Genomic DNA, 21,167 nt, shown 5'->3' on the forward strand with positions numbered 1-21,167 from the left:
ATTGAAGTAAGGAGGGAGTGAAATAGAAATGGAACTCTGTGTCCTTGGCTTATGGACTGCCCCGAACACATGACCTCCATCTGCCTGTGCAGCTTACAGTGACACGCACACTCACTCAAATACAAACACTAGTGTATGTTAGTGTGTCGCATAAAATCACTAACATTTTAGTGTATAATCAAATATACATATACAACCACACAACTAAGCCAGAAATATACTATATGCCAGCATGCAGACACGAATGCTTGGTCAGTGTATTGCAAGCATGCGTACTTGGCAGAATCCAACGTCAGTATTCAAGGGGATGATAGTGTTACTTTGAAATATCTGCACTATATTATTCAGGTAGCTAGTTATAAACATGCCAACAGTTTAACTGACTTGCTCAGAAAGGCACCATGGACCTTGAAAATCTATAATGCAGTATAAAGGCAAAATACAGTAACTACACACTTATGGACCAAAACTGTCAGTTTGGTCCGAGCAATACTCGCGCCAACGGCAATTCCCTTTTATCGTCCAAATTTTGATTTAGGCCAATCAGTTGGGCGAATCCGAACAACGTTATTATTGATCATGATCACAACATCCAGCTAGGCAAGAAAACATGCAGTCTAGGGAAGACATCTTTCACTATTGAAAGTTGATGTTGTTAAATCAAGGGGAATTTTTTATTATTTTAACTTCTAGCATAGGCCTATTTTTTAACTTGAACCTCATTATTGAAGTACAAATATAAACACCAAAAGCAACCCAGACTAACTGTCTTAGTTCTATTTAATTTAATATTAAAATATTAATTTCATTCATTCAGGCTACATGGTTGCAATAACATTTTAGTCCAACATTTTAAGTGCCATTGTTTAAAAACAATGCTTTACTGACTAACATTTCATAGTGGTTCAAATTGTATGCCATATGTATGTATCTATGCAATTACACAGAATATCCACCTCCCACTTATGCAGTCACAATTTACTCAGGCCGATGGTTTGTGTGTAACGTGTGACATTTTTTGTATGACATTTCTAAAACTTATTTTTAGAATAATTGTACATAATAGGTTAAGCAAAACAAATGTGATTATTTCTGAGAACCTTTTATACACTTTTTATACATATACTGTGGTATAGTGTAAATATTTTGAGTGTCCCTTATTTACCTATAAAGACTCACAATTGTCCCTTATTTTCATTTTCTGAAGTTGGCAACCCTAGTCTACACTGAACACATTAAAGTGAAAGTTCAAAATCCATTTGTACTGTTGTAGAAAGTAGGACAAGCACATGGATTACGTCAGAAATTGAATATGGCACCAGTTTGGTCATATGGTCTCAATGGGCCATCACTAATTATAATGGGTTATCTGTAGACACAGTGTAGAAACAGAGTAAAGAAAAGTAAAGCTCTTTTTAAAATAATTTTAAAATGTTTTTGCCAAGTTCTTGAAAAATTAAAAAATGTTTAGACCATTTTTTTTTACATTGTTTACATGTCTGCACTGAATGATTCTAAAAATGTATAGTGGTGTAACCATCAAATAAAAAGTAATTAAAGTATATACTTATTTTCCTTACATTTGAAACTGAAATATATTTGTAAGTATTTTTGGTGAATTTAATCATTCATAATATGTTTTTGGGGAGTCACACCACATGATATCAGGACAGTTATATCACAGTGACATTTCTGAGTTTGTGTAAATCATATGAAGTCATTGTATAATGCCGACAATATCGCCCCTTGTGGCAACACTGAGAATGCATTGTGTACTTGCGCAGCTTTATAAATTATGATGAAGCATATTTCTAAATGTAATGACACATAAAATCAAAGAATTTGAGTTCACATACTTGGGTAGAGTATGCATACTTAGATATCCTATATTTAAGTAATTTTCACCCTAATTTCACCCTTATGTATCACATGCGTGGCATGCTATCAGTGCAGTACTACATTAAAAATTCCTTTAAAGCTCTCTGTAAGATTTATACTTATCAGTCCATGGGGCCGTGTTTTACAGAGACATTATAAGGCATGTGTAATGTCTAGATGTCCATTATTTAAGGGGGCAGTGGAGTGGGCTCTGCTTTGGCTGTAGTTGAGCTCTTGGGTTTGAATCTGTGGTCTGTTTATTCTTTTGGAGTGAGAATGACTATGGCTGGATCTGGTGCCAAACAGAAGTCTGCCAAAGGAGGAGTGCAGTAGGGCAGCTCTCTCTCCACGCCCAGCTTGGCTTTGTGGCCTGGCATTCCAGTCCATTCCACACACAAACTCAAAGGCTCAAATACACAACCACTGCTTCCTGAAAGACAGGACGTGAGGCCGGCTTCCTGTGACAGTCCTCTTTCATGTGGTCACTTCCTGGTGTTTGGCTCTTGCTGTAGACTTTCTTCATTGTTCCTGTAGCAGGGGCTTCAAATCATGTGTATGTAAAATTTGGAAATATCAGGGAATTTAAATGGACAAATTTGAATGTGTCATTTCTGCCACAACATTTTAGTACATTTTATTTACAACAGTCATGCAACTATACAATTATTCTCTTTATATATATATATATATATATATATATATATATATATATATATATATATATATATACTGTATATATAGAGAGAGAGAGAGATAGAGAGAGAGAGAGGGTTAAGTTCAAAATATACTTTGCTCAGAAAATTTATATAAAATTTATTTCATACAATGTTAGATGGTTTTAAAATATTCCTTCTGTGGCCAGTTGTATGCTCTATGTAAATGAAAATTAGAATTTCCAACTAAATTTGAGAAAGTTCAACAGTATGCAACTTGAAGTCAAACTTCCAGATGCAAATGTATGAGCTCAAGTGAACATGGCGGCACCTGCAGAAATGTTCACAGTTAAATTCAATTCATTTTAAAACGTAACATTTAGGCACGTTGATACATAGATGCATTTTATATGATCATAACAACTACAACTACAGTTACAACTACCGTTTTTTATTATTTCGTTGTGGACACCATAAAATAATTTCTTCATTCATGAATTGATAATTCTACAGTACAGTTATTGTATTAAAGGTATATTGAATAAAAATATATAATGAAATGAAATAACTGAAATGTGGACAATTTTCAGCACAGCACAATATACTACATTTTCACTGTAGGTAAATATAATTACATGTTTCAGTTGCATAGATGACACGTTGTGTTCTTACTTGATCATAACATTATAGAAATTGCTCAGTTTTATATAATGCCGTCTCGTTGTGTGTACTATTGTGGTATTTGTGAAATGGCAGTATCATTGCAAAACCATGAAGATAGGATCTTCACACAAGAGTGATGGTTGGGGTTTAGTATTCACAGACAGGAATGTGGATTGGGACACTGTAGCTCCAGATGAGATATTAGCGGGCTAGCTGTGATTACATTTGAACTTTGAACACAGTGATTAGCTGGAATGTCGAAGTTCCTGTGTTCTGCCGTCACTAATATATCAACTATTGTCAAAACAGGCTAAAAATGTGTCAATCAGGAAGGAAGCTGCAGACCTGCACACAGGATGAGCACGCTTTGATATCATTTGGGTTCACTTTGTCGATTTTTTTTGACTGCAGTTTCAATAGTTCACCGCTAGTACATGGACACTTTGATAACACTTTGGCCACATCCAGATGTACTGCTCTGCCAGACTGTTCCCACTCAGAATGCTGTGTTCTGTTCTGGTATTCCCCAGACCCCCGGGGCTCCCATTCACCCAAACTTCTCCATATATCCATAAATGAATCCTCTTCTAATGTGGTTGTGGTTAAATTTGTCACACTATGCATATTTGCGAACTGGCCAAGATTCATTTCACATGACATTCAAAGTTGTGTTTTAAAGTAGTGACACTGTTTTCAGGTCTGCAGTTTTCTGTTCAAAATTTGAACCAGATAGTTAGCGGAGCAATATTACTTTAGTTGGTGCTGTTCTGCTTTGGATTCATGTGTGCATAGCTCTGAATTGTTGTGATTCATTTGATTTTCAGATTTTGCTTCGCTCTGTCAATGCTGACACACATAACATCATAGGATGTTATCCGTAGTTATTCTGCTAATTTGGACCATGTGATGCATACTGCCCACAACAAAGCTGAGAGATGTTTACGATTGGCTGGCTTTACGCAATTTCTAGTAGTCTAGTCTTTTTCATTCATTTTTTTAAACAAATGTTAAAAATAAAATCTCGAGGTTACTCCATTTGACTATAAATTAGCTTATTTTGTAAAAAGGTCAAAATATGTGATCGTTTTAAAAACGTACCGACACTCACATTTTTATTTCAGTTTTAGTTGTATTTATTTTAGCACATCAAGTTAAATGAAAATGAAAAATGTTGCCTTAGCAATCTGCTGAAATAAAATTTTGGTAACACTTTACAATAAGGTTAATTAGTTAACATTAGTTAACTACTTTAGTTAACATGAACTAAGCATGAACAATACTTCTACAGCATTTATTAATCTTAGTTAATTTCAACATTTATTAATGCATTATTAAAATCAAAAGTTGTGCTTGTTCACATTAGTTAATGCACTGTGAATTAACATGAACTAACAATGAACAACTGTATTTTCAATAACTAACATTAACAAAGATTAATAAATACTGTAATAAATGTATTGTTCATTGTTTGTTCATGTTAGTTAATACATTAACTAACATTAACTAATGGAACCTTATTGTAAAGTGTTACCAAAATTTTAAATTTTTTATATTTTATAATTAACTTTTTTAAATTTTCAATATTATTTTTGTGCTGTGAGCACGGGGGTGGAAACTTTAATGACGTAGCCAGAGGACTTACTAGACTGCCTCATTCAAGAGTTTAATGCTGTGGAGGACTCTCAGAAAGACTGGACTAGGACAGATTCAGCCTCACTAGGATGCAGCCTTACAATTGATAAATTTGATTTGATTAAAAATAATTGTATTCAGAGATAGAAAGACATTGAGAACATAGCCTATAGGTTATATGAATTACATTTGATCTTTCAAGATCTGTTTCTCTTGAGCATGTCTGCAAAATTACAGTCTCAATACTTAGGATTTAGGATATAGGCTAGATTTACCAAAATTAATAAATAAATAACTGTCTGTGCATGTGCTTCATGAAGCCTTTTAGTTCACAAACAACCGCAAAGACCATCTTAAGCTGCCATCGCATCCTGTAACTATCCATTAACAACTCTAAATTAGACACAGGAGGCATTAGGCCAGCATTTCAAAAATCCCCCATTTTCCACCTCTCTAGGGAAAATGGTCTTAATGATTGAGATCACCATGACAACACAGGTAATGCATTTATGCCAGGCTGAATGTTTACCTGTGTTTGCCAGACACTATGGGATGTGAGCTCATCAGAGTGAAAGAAAGTACATAAGTTTTACTACCCTAAATTTGCCCTAGTGCCACAACTATTCATTGGCAACAATAGAATAACAGGCACAGAAATGGCTGTTTTGGTCATTAAGACAGGTTGCTGTTTAAGTGAGATGTTGCTAATTAAGTCAGATCATGTGGCAGTGCATTTATTTATTTATTTTGCGCTCCTATAAAGAAACTCATGTTATTGGTTGAGGGCAGAAACTGACAGGCCAAGCCACTCAAACAAAGCAATGTGATGAAAACGACAGTGTTTCTGCTCTTTTTTTTTTAATCAACTGGCTTATACTCTCTCAAACTGCTTATTTTATAATCGAATAGCTTACACATAGTTGCATCTGCTCATAAAACTGAGAGGGTACATCATCTTTAATACCTTCAAATCAATTCATCCACTTTTGAAGGAAGAGATTCTTCAAGACTGATATATCATTAATAATAGTCTTGGAGCTCTAAAATTGAGGATTACACTTAAAATAGGAATGTCCTTCGTCACTAAAAATAGAATTATGTTTTTATGATTCACACCAAAACATCGAAGGCACTCTCTCATTCTATTTGTATGGACCACTGAGAGCAATCTGTAAATATTTACAAGAATATGTTTATAAGAATGGCCAGTGGTCAAGGAAAACTGTCCTCAAGTCTTCTTTGAATGTCAGAAAATGATGCATATAGGTGAAGGAAATGGTGAGTGGACGTAAGTGGAGGTGAAGAGAAAAAAAGCTTTAATAGAAAACAGCTGCTGTGAGGATTTACACTCTGCTGATTTACCGTCAGAGGGGAATTTACGGGAACAAGGCAAACTACGAGCATAACACTCACACTTTTTTCTCCTTGCTCTCTTTCTCTCTTCCACAGAACTCAATCAGACACAACCTGTCCCTACATAGTAGGTTTATCCGAGTGCAGAATGAGGGGACAGGTAAGAGCTCTTGGTGGATGCTCAACCCAGAAGGCGGCAAAAGCGGCAAGTCGCCTAGACGCCGGGCTGCCTCCATGGACAACAACAGCAAGTTTGCCAAGAGCAGAGGACGAGCAGCAAAAAAAAAGGTAAAAGCTGCACACCAGACCTGCTGCAATCTCTTTCATAAACAGTACACATTATAGATTTGTGTATACAGCTATTTTTCTTAAAAGTTGTTTCATTCAACTTTATAGCTGGCTCTTCAGGGAGGGGCTGAGGGGGGCGGAGACAGCCCAGGCTCTCAGTACGGCAAATGGCCCGGGAGTCCAAACTCCCACAGCAACGATGACTTTGATGCCTGGACGGCTTTCCGTCCCCGCACCAGCTCCAATGCCAGCACACTGAGTGGCCGTCTCTCGCCCTTTATTGACGACGAACTTGGCGACTCTGATGTCCACATGGTCTACCCAGGCCCTGGGTCAGGTGCCAAAATGACCTCCACTCTCCCCAGCTTGTCTGAAATGGCTGGTTCTCTGGGTCACAGTGGCTCTGAGAATGTGATGGAGAACCTTCTGGATAACCTCAACTTGCTCTCACCTAAGAACCCATCAGTGGGGTCCACAGGAGGGCCTGGGTCAGGATCCAACCAGTCTTCACCCTCTTCGCTTATGCAGGCCAGCCCTGGTTACTCCCCCTACAGTTCCCCAGGTCTGGCTGCGGTCAACCAGCAGACCCAACAAGACTATCGTAAGTGTCTCTACAGTCAGGCAGGAATGGGCAGCATGTCCCCCATGCCGATGCAACCTCTGCCAGAAAGCAAGCCCAGTTTTGTTTCCGGCCCAGGAACTATGAGCCAGTTTAACTGCACAGCAGGGCTGCTGAAGGAGCTTCTTACATCTGATGGAGAGCCTGGAAATCTCATGCCCTCAGTGGACACGGTCATCTCCCAGTCAGCTGGAGGCAGTAGATGTATGTTGCCTCCCTACAGCAGTGGACGGAATGAACTTATGGGAGGTGGAGCATCTCACAGCCATACCCTCTCTCATCCACACAATATGCACGGACAAGCCACTTCTCTGGCACTGAATGGGCGATCGTTGCACCCTCTGACTGGGATTGGTCACAGCTGTGCTGGTGGATGCTTGGGAAACATCAAGTCAGCCATGCAGATGCAATACGGAGGCTCCAGTCATCTTGGAGGTGGGCTTCCTCCTTACTGCAGTGTCAACAGCAACGGATATGGACGCAGTCCAGGGATGATGCCCCACCAGCAACAGCAACATCTGGAGAAACTGCCCAGTGATCTGGACGGGATGCCTGTGGAGCGATTTGAATGCGACGTTGAGTCCATCTTGCACGATACGCTCATGGACGGAGAATCGCTGGACTTCAACTTTGACCCTATGGCCACCCAACAAGGGTTCCCAACTCACAGTGTAAAGACCACCACTCACAGCTGGGTGTCTGGGTAAGAGCTACTTTTATTAAACTTATAAGATTTTAACAACTCAACAGTTTCTGAAGTCCTGAAACAGGACTTTCAAAATGACTTCTTGAGTAGTTTTGTAAAACACACATTTAAAAACTCTGTAGATAACTTGTGTAGATGATATGTAAAGTGGCCTCTTGGGCAGTCAATGAATTTGATGTCTTTTGATTTTTACAGGTAAAGAACTCTCAACTGGAGAACAGCAGCGCTGAGCGGTTGTCCACACGCATTCAAACACCTCGTCAGGGAACGTAGCCCCAATTTTTCTTTCACTTTCTTCAGCAGAGGGGGCTGAGATACGACCTTACACTGCCAAGCACACTGGCTCAGTACAGAGCTAAATTGCAAGGACGTTTTCTCACATTCAAAAGTTCAAAAGTGCCAAACCAGGTGCCTGTGCTCCACAGCCAAATTGACAAGCTTTATTTTGCTGCCTTCTTCTTGCTGTAGAGAATCAGTCGTCAAATCAGGGCAATGAAAACCTGAGGCCCTTACATCTGCTGCAACACAAACTTACCAATGTCCACACCAATTTTCAGTTATGATTTTACAGCCGCATTTCTATTAAGGGCAAACTGTGATAAGGTATAACCATCAAATCCAACACCAGGCAGCACACCTCAAATTCATTCGATACACCTCAGAAGTGACTCCCAAGGTAATAGCTCATTCATTGTTGTGCTGTCAGTTCAAAACCCTACTCTGCAATTTTTGCAGAGGGTAACACATTCATGCTGTGCTTCATGGAGACTCCATGATTGACTTTAATGGGAAGAGAAACTGGAAAAACGGTTGGCAGGAATGACTTTAAATAGATTTATTTAGAAATAGTCCTGCACAAACATGACCTTGAAAACATTAGGGAAATTGTTGCAGACTGGTTGAACTATGTCACATTCAGTACATCATTACACTTTCATTTCTGTCTTGTAACACTTTCATTCTGTCTCAACATATTTGACGTTGGGCAGATGTACTACATTTCTAACAAGTGTGTTACTATCAACTGGTAAACAGAGAGTTTACACAATGATATCAACAATCAGGGCAACAGATTTAATGTTGTTTTGTAAATCTGAGAGAAACTGGACTTGTCATTTTACATTTTGGTAGGCTTACATGGAATAGTATTTCTCATCTGAATTATATACATCTTTCCACATTTCTTGTAAATACATGAAATATATATTTCAAAAACATATAAAGTAGAAATATAAGAAGACTATTATATATAGAAGTTTTTTCTTTTGTATTATCACAATTATTCTTATTGCTGTTTATTATTGCCTTCAGTTTGAGATTTTTGTTATTTAAAGAAATAGTTCACCCAATAATAAAAACTGCATCATTTACTAAAAATGTAACATTATTTTTTTCCAAACCAGTTTATTTATTCTGTGAAACACAAAAGTTGACATTTTGAACAATAACCTGGCTGCTCTTTGCCATGTAATGAAAATTAATGGGGACTAAGTCTGTCATGTAGGGTTGTGCCGATAGATGATAGTATCGTGTATCGACGATAGACCGAGATATCGCCTGTGGCTGATGCCTTTGACGATAGCAAGATGATGATTATTATTATTATCAGGCTAGTAATACGATCTAATTAATATTAGGGGTTATTTGTTGCATTATATTTCTTTTTCCGCGTTTTTACAGTATTGCGCGTTCTAACCAATCACACACGATTATGCTGAGCTTATGAATGCAATGGCCAATCAGATGCATTCAGATGAGTCATCACTGAAACAGCAGAGTTCTGCTGTTCAGCGCGCGCTGACTGAATTCTAACTCGCGAAATTCTCTTCTCATAAACAACAAAGTGCAGATGTATGTGCGATGTAAGTATAAGAGTAATACAGTGTATATTCACTTATTTTAACGGGAGTGTTTTTAAAGTGCATAAACTCGCGCTAGACTGAGCTTGTGATGATGTTCTTTGGTAACGTAATGTTTTTTGCTCGTTTTCTGTAGCTGCTTTTTGCATAACTGAGGAAAAGTAAGTATTATAATTAGTAACTTACGATGTTTCTATTAATTTGTTATCATGTTAAATACAAATTCAGTCATATTAAAAAGAGTAGGCTGCTTTTAGCCTTACACTGGAGTTGGTTCACTTTCTCGCAATGAAACTAAGTAAATAATTACATAAATTAGCAGGATAATATCATGTATCGGCGATCTCACAGGCTGACGATAGGACGATATGAAAATTGAGCATATCGCCCAACACTACTGTCAAATATTTTGAACTACAAAAATGATCACCGCCATTTGATGCGAACACCATTGTTTTTTTTGTGTTTCGTTGCATGTCTTATAGAGCCATGTTTGTTTTGGAGGTTTTCTGTGAAAAATGACAAATTTCAATTGACCCAATCCTTTATTCATTTTTTCCATTGTATGAGAAAGAGCAGCCAAGACATTCTTAAACAAAATTAATTTGTGTGTCATTGAAAAAAGTCACACAAGTTTGGAACAACATGAGGGCAAATAAATGATCCCATAATTTGACTTTTTGGATACATTACTTTGAGATTTGGTGTCTTCAAAAAACAAATTCAGAATTTCACCACCAAAGCCTTTTACAGTGGTTAATGTAGTTTAGAGCTACAGGTCTAGGTGACTCCAATCGAATCTGTTGCTGTAGTAAAGCTTTATATATCTGCCTTTTTGACAACATTATTTGGCTGAAGGAAAAGTGGTGTGATTGTATCATCGTGGTGTATCATTTGCATTTGTATTATATTTCTATTTTAATTCACGTCTCTCTCAAACTGCAGGCACTGTGATATATACGTTCTACAAGTTTGTGGTGGATTTCCAAGTCTGTGGTGCCTCAACTTTTGTTTTTCATTTCCACTTCATTTTAGTTTATTATTCCCTTTACCATGAATTTCAAAAGTTTGCACCCATATGCACTTCTAGACTTAAAATTTTTGAAATTGGCCAGCAAAAATTACAGATATCTAAGACAATTAATTGAAGACTTGAAAATGCTCAACATGGTTTCAAGAAACATGGTTTCAAGTAGTGTTATAAAACAAACGTTGAAGACATGTAATGCTTTGTAGAAAACTAAGATATGTAAGATATGTTTGGTTTTCATTATTGACTAATTTTTAATATTAAATGCTTAATGTTATTAGAGGTGTTCTTTAAGGAAGCTAACACTGTTTTCTAACCAGGCGTAATGTGATAGATCAACAAGCCACAAGTTACTCGTTGGTATTTTGGTTTCTGTTCCTGTGGCTTTGTACTGTGTACCACCCACTGTGAAATGTCATTGGTCCAAAATCCCACTCTACATAATTCAGTATGTAACATAAAATATGATTGGCTGTGCCATAATTTTCATTTTCAGTATGGACAGACAAATTCATTGTTGCACCTGGTTGGAACACAGTGAGGTAGAGTCGTGAGAAGAATGCAAGACGTTTGTTAACTTAAACAGCTAATATCATTAAAATATTATTATTAACCTCTGACCCACACTGCCTCACTTGGCACAAGAAGAAGACCAGATTACTTTGTGCCCAACATGAACATGCATTTGCTTTGTGAATTTAGCAGGTGAGCACACCTATGCACATCCGTGTACTTTAATGATTATTACAATTATTGTCATCTCCAGTATGTTTTTATGATGACGAGATATTTGATATTTCATGTTTGATAGAGCTGTGGAGTCATGTTAATGTCACAGATGTTAGTTCATAGTTCTGAAGAATATGAAGTATATTTAGAGAGTAGAAGATAATTTACATGCACAGCTTTTTGTACACTGTTATTCTTGTATTTAGCAGCAGTTTGTAAAAAAAACATGGACAACTGAAAAAAACAAAAAAACAATATTGATTATTGAAACAAATTTGCAAGAACATTCAGCTGTTTTTCTTTGTGGAGTTTGGACCAATTTTTAATGAAAAAAAAATATATAAATTAAAATATTGCACTTTGTCTTGTAGATGTAATCAGTTCTCATAGAGATATGAAAAAGTGAAGATTATCTATTTTGAAACAAACTGTTACATTTCTTAACATATGTACAGAAATTATTTGATTCACAATCAAAAGATGATAAAGTTGCAGTTTGTTTATGTAGTGGAGAAAGTAATAATCAGTAAAAGAGAAATGATGTTGTTAAGCTGACATGCCAATACTGACATATGTATATTATATCTTTATTCTTTAAGTTCGTCAGCAGTGAGCAAACAGTTTGTGTAATGTGAGGCCATAGTGCTCTGATTTTGTTCTTTATGCCGATGTTGTGCTTGTATTCCTGTACAAGAAACATGCTACCGCTGTAAAAAGCCATGTGTATTAAAAAATATTGTTATATAAACAAGAATCCAATGTCTCTTTATTAATTCAGAAGGAAGCTTTGGAAGTGTTGATGACTTATGGGAAATGTTAAAACCAATGTCCAGTACAGTATGGTAAAGGTATGTGACAAACCTGGAATAAAATTATTTTGATCATAAAGAATTTAAAACACATATTATTATCAGGGATATCCACACATTTTAACAGATTTATAGAGTGCACACACATGCTCAAAGATGTTCCTCAAAGTAAGTAGCCCTGAGTCATGCCAGATGATAATCTGTCAGATAAGGTCAATTGAACCTTTAAATAATAATTTTAGTCTCATTTTGTTTTTCATTACTCAGCATTGCAAAACTCTCACATTGCAAAACCATTAAAATTATCACTATTAATGTGCAAAGTCATAAAATTTGCTTTTATTCTTTGCTTTAAACTGGTTTAACTTTTTAAATTTTTCCTTTGAACTTTTAATTTACAATTTAATGCAGGAGGAAAAATTTGTTTAACATCTTTTCTTACTTATTTTATTGTACTTGACAGATACATATCATTTTCTTTCAGGGGCCTTTGATTTAAAGTATGAATTACAATACATGTAGTTTCTATATAGTTTTACATGTAGATTTATATACAGTACATGATAAATAAATTTAAAATCCCAGAGACTAATAATTTACAAATGCAAAAAAAATAAAATAAATTGCATCTATAACAGTTTATTAACATATTAAAAGTGGTAATGTCAATATATAATGTAATATTATGAGTTATAAAATATTTGTATAATACAGCTGACCTAATTATTCAACCCCTATTCACTTATTTGCATGGTAGAGTACAAAATTGCATTAAAAGTCTTTGTTAACTCTATAAGTTAAATTGAGCTGTTATACATACGTTTAGACGATGCATGTACTAGAACAGAAAATATGGCAAAAGAGCACTCACAAAGGATATAAAGTAGAAAGTGTTTAATTAGATTAGAAAGGTGTAGCTACAAGAAGATTTCCAAGACACTAAAAGTTTCTAGAGACAGTCATTCAAAAGTTTAAAATGTGTTGTACCAGAAAACCTTTGAGGACGTTGAAGAAAAAGCACAATATCATCAAGGGGGATAAAATGTTTGTTGAGAGCATCTGAGAAAAACCCTACTACCAAAGACTTGCAAGATGACCTGATGAAAGGAGCGAGAGAGAGAGAGAGAGAAACATTTCAATGCTGAGTATAAGAAGAACAATATACAGTACAAGCATGGCCTTCATATCAGGACACCTTACCAAATGCTACACTTGACCAAGAAGAACATAAAAAGCCACCTTGAATATGCCAAAATGAATTTGGATAGACCTGTGGTTCTGGACGAATGTTTTATGGAGTGATGTGACCAAACTGGAACTTTTTTAACCCATGGATCAACGGTATGTCTGGTGCAAAAAAGGCCAGTTTTATGAGCAGAAGAACATCATCTCTATGATCAAACATGAAGATGGACCAGTCTTGTTATGGGGGTGCTTCCACAAGAGGTGGAAATCTTAACTGTATGAAAGACATCATGGGTTCTTTTAAGTATCAGGCCATTTTGGCATAGATTGTGATGCCTTCGGGTGCATAGATTTGATAATCACTGGACTTTCCAGCAGGGCATCCATTCCAAAGTACACATCCAAATCAGTGGTGTAGTCGGGGTCATACGCAAGTAATTTTTTCCCCGGACTGTTTGCGTATTACAACTTCTAAGGATCAATATTTGAGCGCAGTTCTCTTGTTGCAGCAGCAGACACGCGCCCTAAGAAAATATGGTAGTGAGTGAAGACATTATCATGCTAGAATCAGAAAAGCAAGCCTAATGTGGAAGTCAAGACGCGAAACAACTAATTTAGCATAATTTTACTAACATCCCGAGCCGTTACTAATAATTCCAAAGCGTCAATTTAGATCTAATAATGGAGGATTGAGTTGCATGCAGTTTTGAAGAGAAAGCGGAAGAGAGCATGTGAGAATGTGAATTATTCGCGTATAACTGACTTTTCAGAAACGATTTTATTAATAAATTTGCTTACGTTAAATGTCTTTGTGTGTGTAAGAGAGAGAGAGAACAGACGTAACCTCGGTTCCCTGAGATAAGGGAATGAGCGTTGTGTATGGGGAAAACTCCTGTTTTACTCTGGTTTGTGCAGCTACACAAACGTGTAGGCTTCAGTACAATGTCGCTTTAGCCCGCCAGAAAGGGCGGAGCCGACGTGTATATAAGTCGGCTCGCAGCGCCATTTCATCAGATCATTCGACTGAAGCGACAGTCATCGATTCGCGTGCAGCTTATAGCACAGCAAGTGACACAACGCTCATTCCCTTATCTCATCTCTAAGTGGTTCGACGAGGGGCCCTCTTAGGGCCTGCAGGACTATAGACAAGTCCCAAATACAACACGGTCTGAGGGCGAGGAGGATTCAGCCTCCGTGCACCCTTCAGGAACTTAACGATCAGGTCATTTCTGCCGATCGATTGGCCAGCTTCTAGAGAATGGTTCACAGCGTCGAGGGGGCGCGCCCCTTTATCCAGCAGCTTTTTCAAAAAGGTTAGCACGTGGGACACGTCACATGATATCGGGTCCAAACTTCGTGCAGAACACCAGTTAAGGAAGACCGACCATTTTAGGCTGTAAAGCCGTCTTGCAGATGGCGCTCTTGCCTCCAAAATGGTATTGCTTACTCTCGCTGGGAGCTGATTAAGCTCCCGTCGAAGCACCATAAATGAAGGCTCCACAGCACTGGCCGGGGATGCCTTTCGCCTAAGACTTCCTTGGTGATTGATGTAGGCCACCACCGTCATGCTATCTGACCGGACTAAGAGGTGGTGCCCCTTCAAGGTCGGTAGGGAAGGTTTTCAGGGCTAAGAAAACAGCCAGCATCTCTAGGCAGTTGATGTGCGGATGCCGCTCCGGGACTGACCAGGAGCCGAACGCCGGATTGCCCTCCAACAGAGCGCCCCAACCTGAGTTGGAAGCATCCGTTGTGACTACCTTCCTCTTGGAGGTCAGCCCCTAACCTCATTCCTGTTTGAAACAGTCAAGAGGACATCCAGGGGGCCACGGACTTGATACAGCGGTGGTCTATCCTGACAGAAAGCCGCCCCAGGCGCCAAGCGTGGGGTGGAACGCAGGCTTTGAGGCAAACTGGAGGGGCCGCTTGTGAAGCAGGCCCAGAGGAATTACAGAGGAAGCGGCCACCATTAGGCCGAGTAACCTCTGAAAAACATTCAGGGGACGCCTTGTCCCTGGCTTGAGTGATGCCGCTAATTTTTGAATGGTCAGGGATCGCTTGTGACTCCTGTGCAGGTTGATAACCAACCCGAGGCGCTCTATGTGGCTGAGTAACAGCTCTCTGTGAGTAGCCAACTCCCGTTCTGATCTGGCTAGAACAAGCCAATCGTCGAGGTAGTTCAAAATGCAGATTCCCATCTGACTCTGTCAAGTCAAGTCAAGTCAAGTCACCTTTATTTATATATAGTGCTTTTAACAATACAGATTGTGTCAAAGCAACTGTACAGCATTAATTAGGAAAATAGTGTGTCAATAATGCAAAGTGACAATAGTAAACACTAATTTTTCAGTTAAAGGCAGTTCATCATTGAATTCAGTGATGTCATCATCCAGCTCAGTTCAGTTTAAATAGTATCTGTGCAATCAAGTCGACGATATCGCTGGAAATGAAGTGTCCCCAACTAAGCAAGCCAGAGGCGACAGCGGCAAGGAACCAAAACTCCATCGGTGACAGAATGGAGAAAAAACCTTGGGAGAAACCAGGCTCAGTCGGGGGGGTCAGTTCTCCTCTGGCCAGACGAAATCAGCAGTTAAATTCCAGGCTGCAGCAAAGTCACATTGTGCAGAGGACTCAACTAGCTCCTGTGGTCTTGTCCTGGTGGCCGTCTGAGACAAGGTCTTTACTGGGGATCTGTATCTGGGGACCTGATATTCAATAAGCCAAGCTTTATCATTTGTTTATCCATATTACATCTGTTTTTTATTTGTTTAACATAAATTAAATTGTTACGTTTTTTGTATTTTCTAGTTCGGGGAACAAACACAGTCTCTATAGTGTGATATCTAGGTGAAAGAGTTTCTATGTGCTGGGAATTAGCTGAGGGGAAAGAGTCTATGCACTTCGTAAAAGTGCACGTGGCCCAAGACAGTCCAATGGAAGGACTGCATATTGATAGGCCACTCCCTCGAATGCGAATCTCAAGAACGGTCTGTGACGGGGGCTGTGAGGATGTGAAAGTACGCGTCTTTCAGATCCACTGTCAAAAATCAGTCCTCAGGGTAATTGTGCGCGAGAATGTGTTTCATAGTTAACATCTTGAATGGCCGGCGCATTAGTGAACAGTTCAGATGTCTCAGAACCAAGATGTGTCTGAGCCTGCCGTCTCTCTTTGGAACAAGGAAGTAGTGGCTGAAACAGCCTGACTCACTGTTCACTGGGGGCACTATTTCCACAACGTCTGCACTTACTGTCGGAGAACGAGCGCTTTGTTGTCAGAAACAGAAGTTTGCATAACACCTCTGAAATGAGGTGGCCTGCGAGTGAACTGAAGCAAGTAACCTCGTTGGATTGCATTTAGAACCCAACTCGACCCGTCCGGAATGGCTGCCCAGGCCAATAGCCGGGATGCAAGAGGATCTATTTTGCAACTGAAGGCTCGCCGCTCCTGAATTCGAGAGTGAGAGAGTGTGAGTACCGCAGCAGTAAAATATTCAGGTCTGCCCTGCATCTGTAGGGCGTGACCTGCAGAGAACAAAACTCCATCGCTCAGAGGTGTTTGGAGGGATGGAGGATGAAAGCGAGTTGTTTTTGAGGGAGTTCCGGCCAAGGCGAGAACTAATCCTCTCCTCTTCCTCTCTGCAAAGTTTGCTTTGCTAGACTCAATGCTCTCACAATGAGAGAAACCAGCCCCTGTGAGCGCAGTGTCAGAATGGGCATGGTCCAGGTGCGTCTAGTCTGAACCTGCCAATGATAATAATCTTTGGTGACAGCATTCTCTTTAATCCACCTAAAAGATCAAACCGCTCATTAGATGATCCTCACATGTAAACACACTGGCAGATCAAAGTGCAGCATGCATCCGCACTGTGGGGAGAGTGAAACTGCTGGCATGTAGTCACTCAAACCCGGTTGCTCAGCCCCACGACTTCACCGTTTCTTCCTCCGAGGCAACTGGGAGGAGAGAACGTGAGAGCGCAAGGGGCGGTTCCATCTTCATTGAAGAAGGCAACCGCGAGAGAGCAGAGCGAGACATACACTCCCATAGTGAGAGTAGACTGTGTCAGTGAGCACAGCACAGCCTCAGCGTGGGCGTGTCCCAGGCGTGCGGCACACTCAGGTCCAAAGCTGTTAGCGATATAAAATCATTGTGACAGCCTTTCACTCCGATCCACCTAAAAGGATTGAGCTGCTTGATGTAAAGAGGGGTGTTTTTTTGTGTAAAAATGGCGGCGACTCAAAGCGTCAGGGGAGAGCTCTTTGCAATGCTGTCAGCGATATGAAATCATTGGTGACAGCATTCTACTCCGATCTGCCCAGAAGCATGGAGCTGCTCAATGCAACGAGGGGCATTAATCCTGGAACCGGCGGATCAAAGTGCTGCAGGGAGAGTGAGCACGCAGAGCCAGCATGGGATCACTGAAACCCAGTTGCTAAGCCCTGTGATGCCACTGTTTCTTTAGCTGAGCTCGCTGAGAGAAGAGAAATGGGAGAGTGGGGTTCCCTGCGCGAGCCGGACTCGCGGCGCGATATTTGAAACAACGTTGCTAGGAATTTTGCACAGAAATTTACTCTTTTAAGTGGCGGATGTCCACAGGGGAAGGCTTACCGCTTCTTCCGCTGCCGGGGCTTTTCTATGGCGACGAGCTGCAGGCTGAGCTTCTTTCTTCTTCGGCTTCTTGATTGCAGAGTCAGCGAAGAGATGATCCTCGTCGCTGAAGGAGAATGATCTGATGAAATGGCACTGCGAGTAGACTTATATACACGTTGGCTCCGCCCTTTCTGGCGGGCTAACGCGCCATTGGTTTGTGCAGCTACATAAACGTCAACAAATCATGCTTCAGTAAAGAGTAAAACAGGAGTTTTCCCCATACACAACGTGAAGTGAACGTTCAAAAGGGAACCCGCTGTCCAACAGTTTGATGCTAAGCATCTCCAAATATAATCTCTTCAGGCCCGGTTTTACGGGGGTGATAGAGAAAGCAAACGCTGAAGAAAGCAAGAGCACCATCAGTTGAAGCCGAATCCAGTCCATATTTGTGTTTGCACTCCGGAGAGCATAAATAGTTTCTATTTACAAAGGTCTTTTTACAGCGTTAAACAATGTAGCTAATCTGATTTCTTTAACACCAGGAGTTTTTGTCCAGTGCTCAGTTCTACAAGCTATGCAATACATTCAGTATGTGTATAACACTTTAGTTTTTCACCTGCAAAATTCTCAAATCCTTGCAGGTGGTATAATTCCCTTCCTAAATAATAAAATCAGCTATATTTTTACATGTATAAAGACCCACTTATGCTTTGTGAGAGATTTTTTCACACAGCATAAGTGGGTCTACATGCAAAAATACAGCTGATTTTATTAATTAGGAAGGGAATTATACCTCCTGCAAGAGGATTTGAGGATTTTGCAGGTGAAAAACAAAAGTTTTATACAAATTCAAGTAGAAATATAAATTATTTTAAAATTATATTACCGGTATTGCCTTTTAAATTTCTACTGTACTAAAGCCAAAGCAAATTTAAGAAAATATTATCTGAAATATGTTTTTCCAAATTAATTATTTTTTTCTACCCACTTGCATAAAAAAACAAACATTATATTCAGAAGTCTCTGTGAATCACTTTTCACAATTAATATAATTCCAAAGCAACATGTTAAAATTATATATAATAATGCGGTCGACAGACCTGGGCTGGAACAACCTGGAAGTCATGCAGTAGACTACTTGAAAAAATAATATGTCAACCAATTTTAGAGTGCACTGTATTAATATTACTAAATTACTTTATAAAGTACTAATAAACCAACAGCAATACCAATTATTTATTTATTTATTTAATTATTTGTTTGGTGGTGGGGTTGGGGGCGACTGGGTAATAGTAACCACGTTTTTTTTAGGACTACATCACTGATCCAAATCTATTGAAGTTTGTTCAAGGATCAAAGAATGTTATTGAGTGGCCTGTTTAGTCTTAAAAATAGTTGGTGCAATTTGAAGAAAGCAGTGGCACCATGAAAAACGAAGATCATCAGTGAGCTGGACGATTTTGCACATGAGGAAAGTGGCAACATTTATTGGAGGTTATAAAAAATAAAAGATCATCTACAATTTTTGACTTTTGGGGGGTTGAATAATTTTGTACATGAATGTTTTGTCATTTTGATCTTTTTCATCAACCTTATGTTCTCAGAATTACTCTATAATAGTTTACGGATGCCTTGGTTAAATTGTTTTCATAACATTTTTCCACAGCAGCAGAATGTCTTGCAGGCCAAGGGGGTTGAATAATTGTGATTGCAACTATATATACGTGCGTTTACATTTTGACCTTATAACAAACCATACAATTATCTACAGTCTTCAAGGAATAAAACCAAATAAACACCAATGAAGATAAGCAGAGTACATGCATGCAACTGAACATAGGTTGTGATCTGATAAACTTACTAGAAAAACAAACCATCTTGCTTGCTCCTATGCTCAGAAACTATCTCATGGTCATTAACTTCATCCAGACTCTCTCAGAATGGAGTCATCTGGAGCCTTAATTGATGTGTTATCTTTTCCATCACATAGTCCCTCGCAGTTCACATATATTCCTCAAATGCTGGTGGGTCTTTTTTGAAGTGCAATGTTTTTTGGAAGCTGCATGCCATACATATTTGTAAAATGTTTTCCCCTTACATCTACCAGTCATGGAAAAGGTTTTAGCATTGTTGAAATATTGTATACGCAGGCATATTTGTCACCCATTGTAAATTTATTGCACAACCGAATGTATGCAATAGTGGGGAACTACCAGGATAAAGTGGGTGGTACTCATCTGGTCATGTGATCTGAAAGATTGGACCACCCTTTTGTGGACAGCTAGGTTACTACTATGGCCAGTGAGCAGGGCAGGACTTACGGGGCCGGGGGCCCCTGGACTTGAGGTTATGTTTGGGCCCCATACTTATACTACAAATGCCCTCAACTAGAACATTATTATGGAGTAACACAAAATACACAAAAATGTAAGTATGCTTTCAGGTTCATATACTGTATACAATTAATGGGCAACATGTCTAGCCAAGTCAAAGTTTAGATGTAATATTAAATAGTCACTATAATACAATAAACAGAATGTGATCTCTCAGTTGAGAGATCAAAACCCTGAAATAACACTGAGCAGAAAAAAACAAAGAGATGTATTATTATGAAAATGTATTGTCACATCTGTGTCCTTTTATGTCAGATTCTTAAATTTAATAAATTCAATCTGAATAAAAAACCATGTTGGCTATTAACAATAAAATTAAATCACTATAAACAAAATCCATAGATGGATTTTGCATAAGGTATGTTAAGTTTAAATACAACATTTTAATGTAGAAATATGAAATGATTGCAAAAATGAAATAATGAGCTACTTTTTAAAATATGAAACTACAACCGCCAATAGGTGGCAGCAAGGGACTGTCTTAATGAGTGAGTTGAATCCTTAAATCAACCGATTTGTTTAAAATGCTAATTCATTTAACTTAGCAAACGATTGTACTTATAGCCTGTTTGAACCATTTACTGGTCCGTGTAATGCTAAGAAACAAAACACTGTGTTGCTCGGAGGCGCATTGATGGGGCAAAACAGAATTTTGTGTCTGAAAGTTACTCAGTACAAATAAACACTTGTTTATTGTACATTTGCCATCGTGAAGATATTCGGAAAAACAGGACTCTAGCTTGTGTGACAGGCTAACTCCTATATCGTAGGCATTCACTCATTAA

General features: G+C 38.7%; 1 protein-coding gene across 1 annotated transcript in view; it reads left to right on the top strand.

The window, feature by feature from the left end:
• Positions 1–9,169, top strand: part of LOC107561479 (forkhead box protein O1-A-like) — a 43,390-nt gene extending 34,221 nt beyond the window's left edge. Inside the window, exons 2-4 of the mRNA XM_016245934.1 lie at positions 6,276–6,467; positions 6,576–7,789; positions 7,988–9,169. Of these exons, the coding sequence (XP_016101420.1) occupies positions 6,276–6,467; positions 6,576–7,789; positions 7,988–7,991 (1,410 nt within the window). The 3' untranslated portion in view covers positions 7,992–9,169. The remainder of the gene's footprint in view (positions 1–6,275; positions 6,468–6,575; positions 7,790–7,987) is intronic.
• Positions 9,170–21,167: the final 11,998 nt, after the last annotated feature.

The sequence above is a fragment of the Sinocyclocheilus grahami genome, unplaced genomic scaffold (genome assembly GCF_001515645.1).
Source record: "Sinocyclocheilus grahami isolate Dianchi unplaced genomic scaffold, SAMN03320097.WGS_v1.1 scaffold774.1, whole genome shotgun sequence".
Classification (NCBI taxonomy): Eukaryota; Metazoa; Chordata; class Actinopteri; order Cypriniformes; family Cyprinidae; genus Sinocyclocheilus; species Sinocyclocheilus grahami.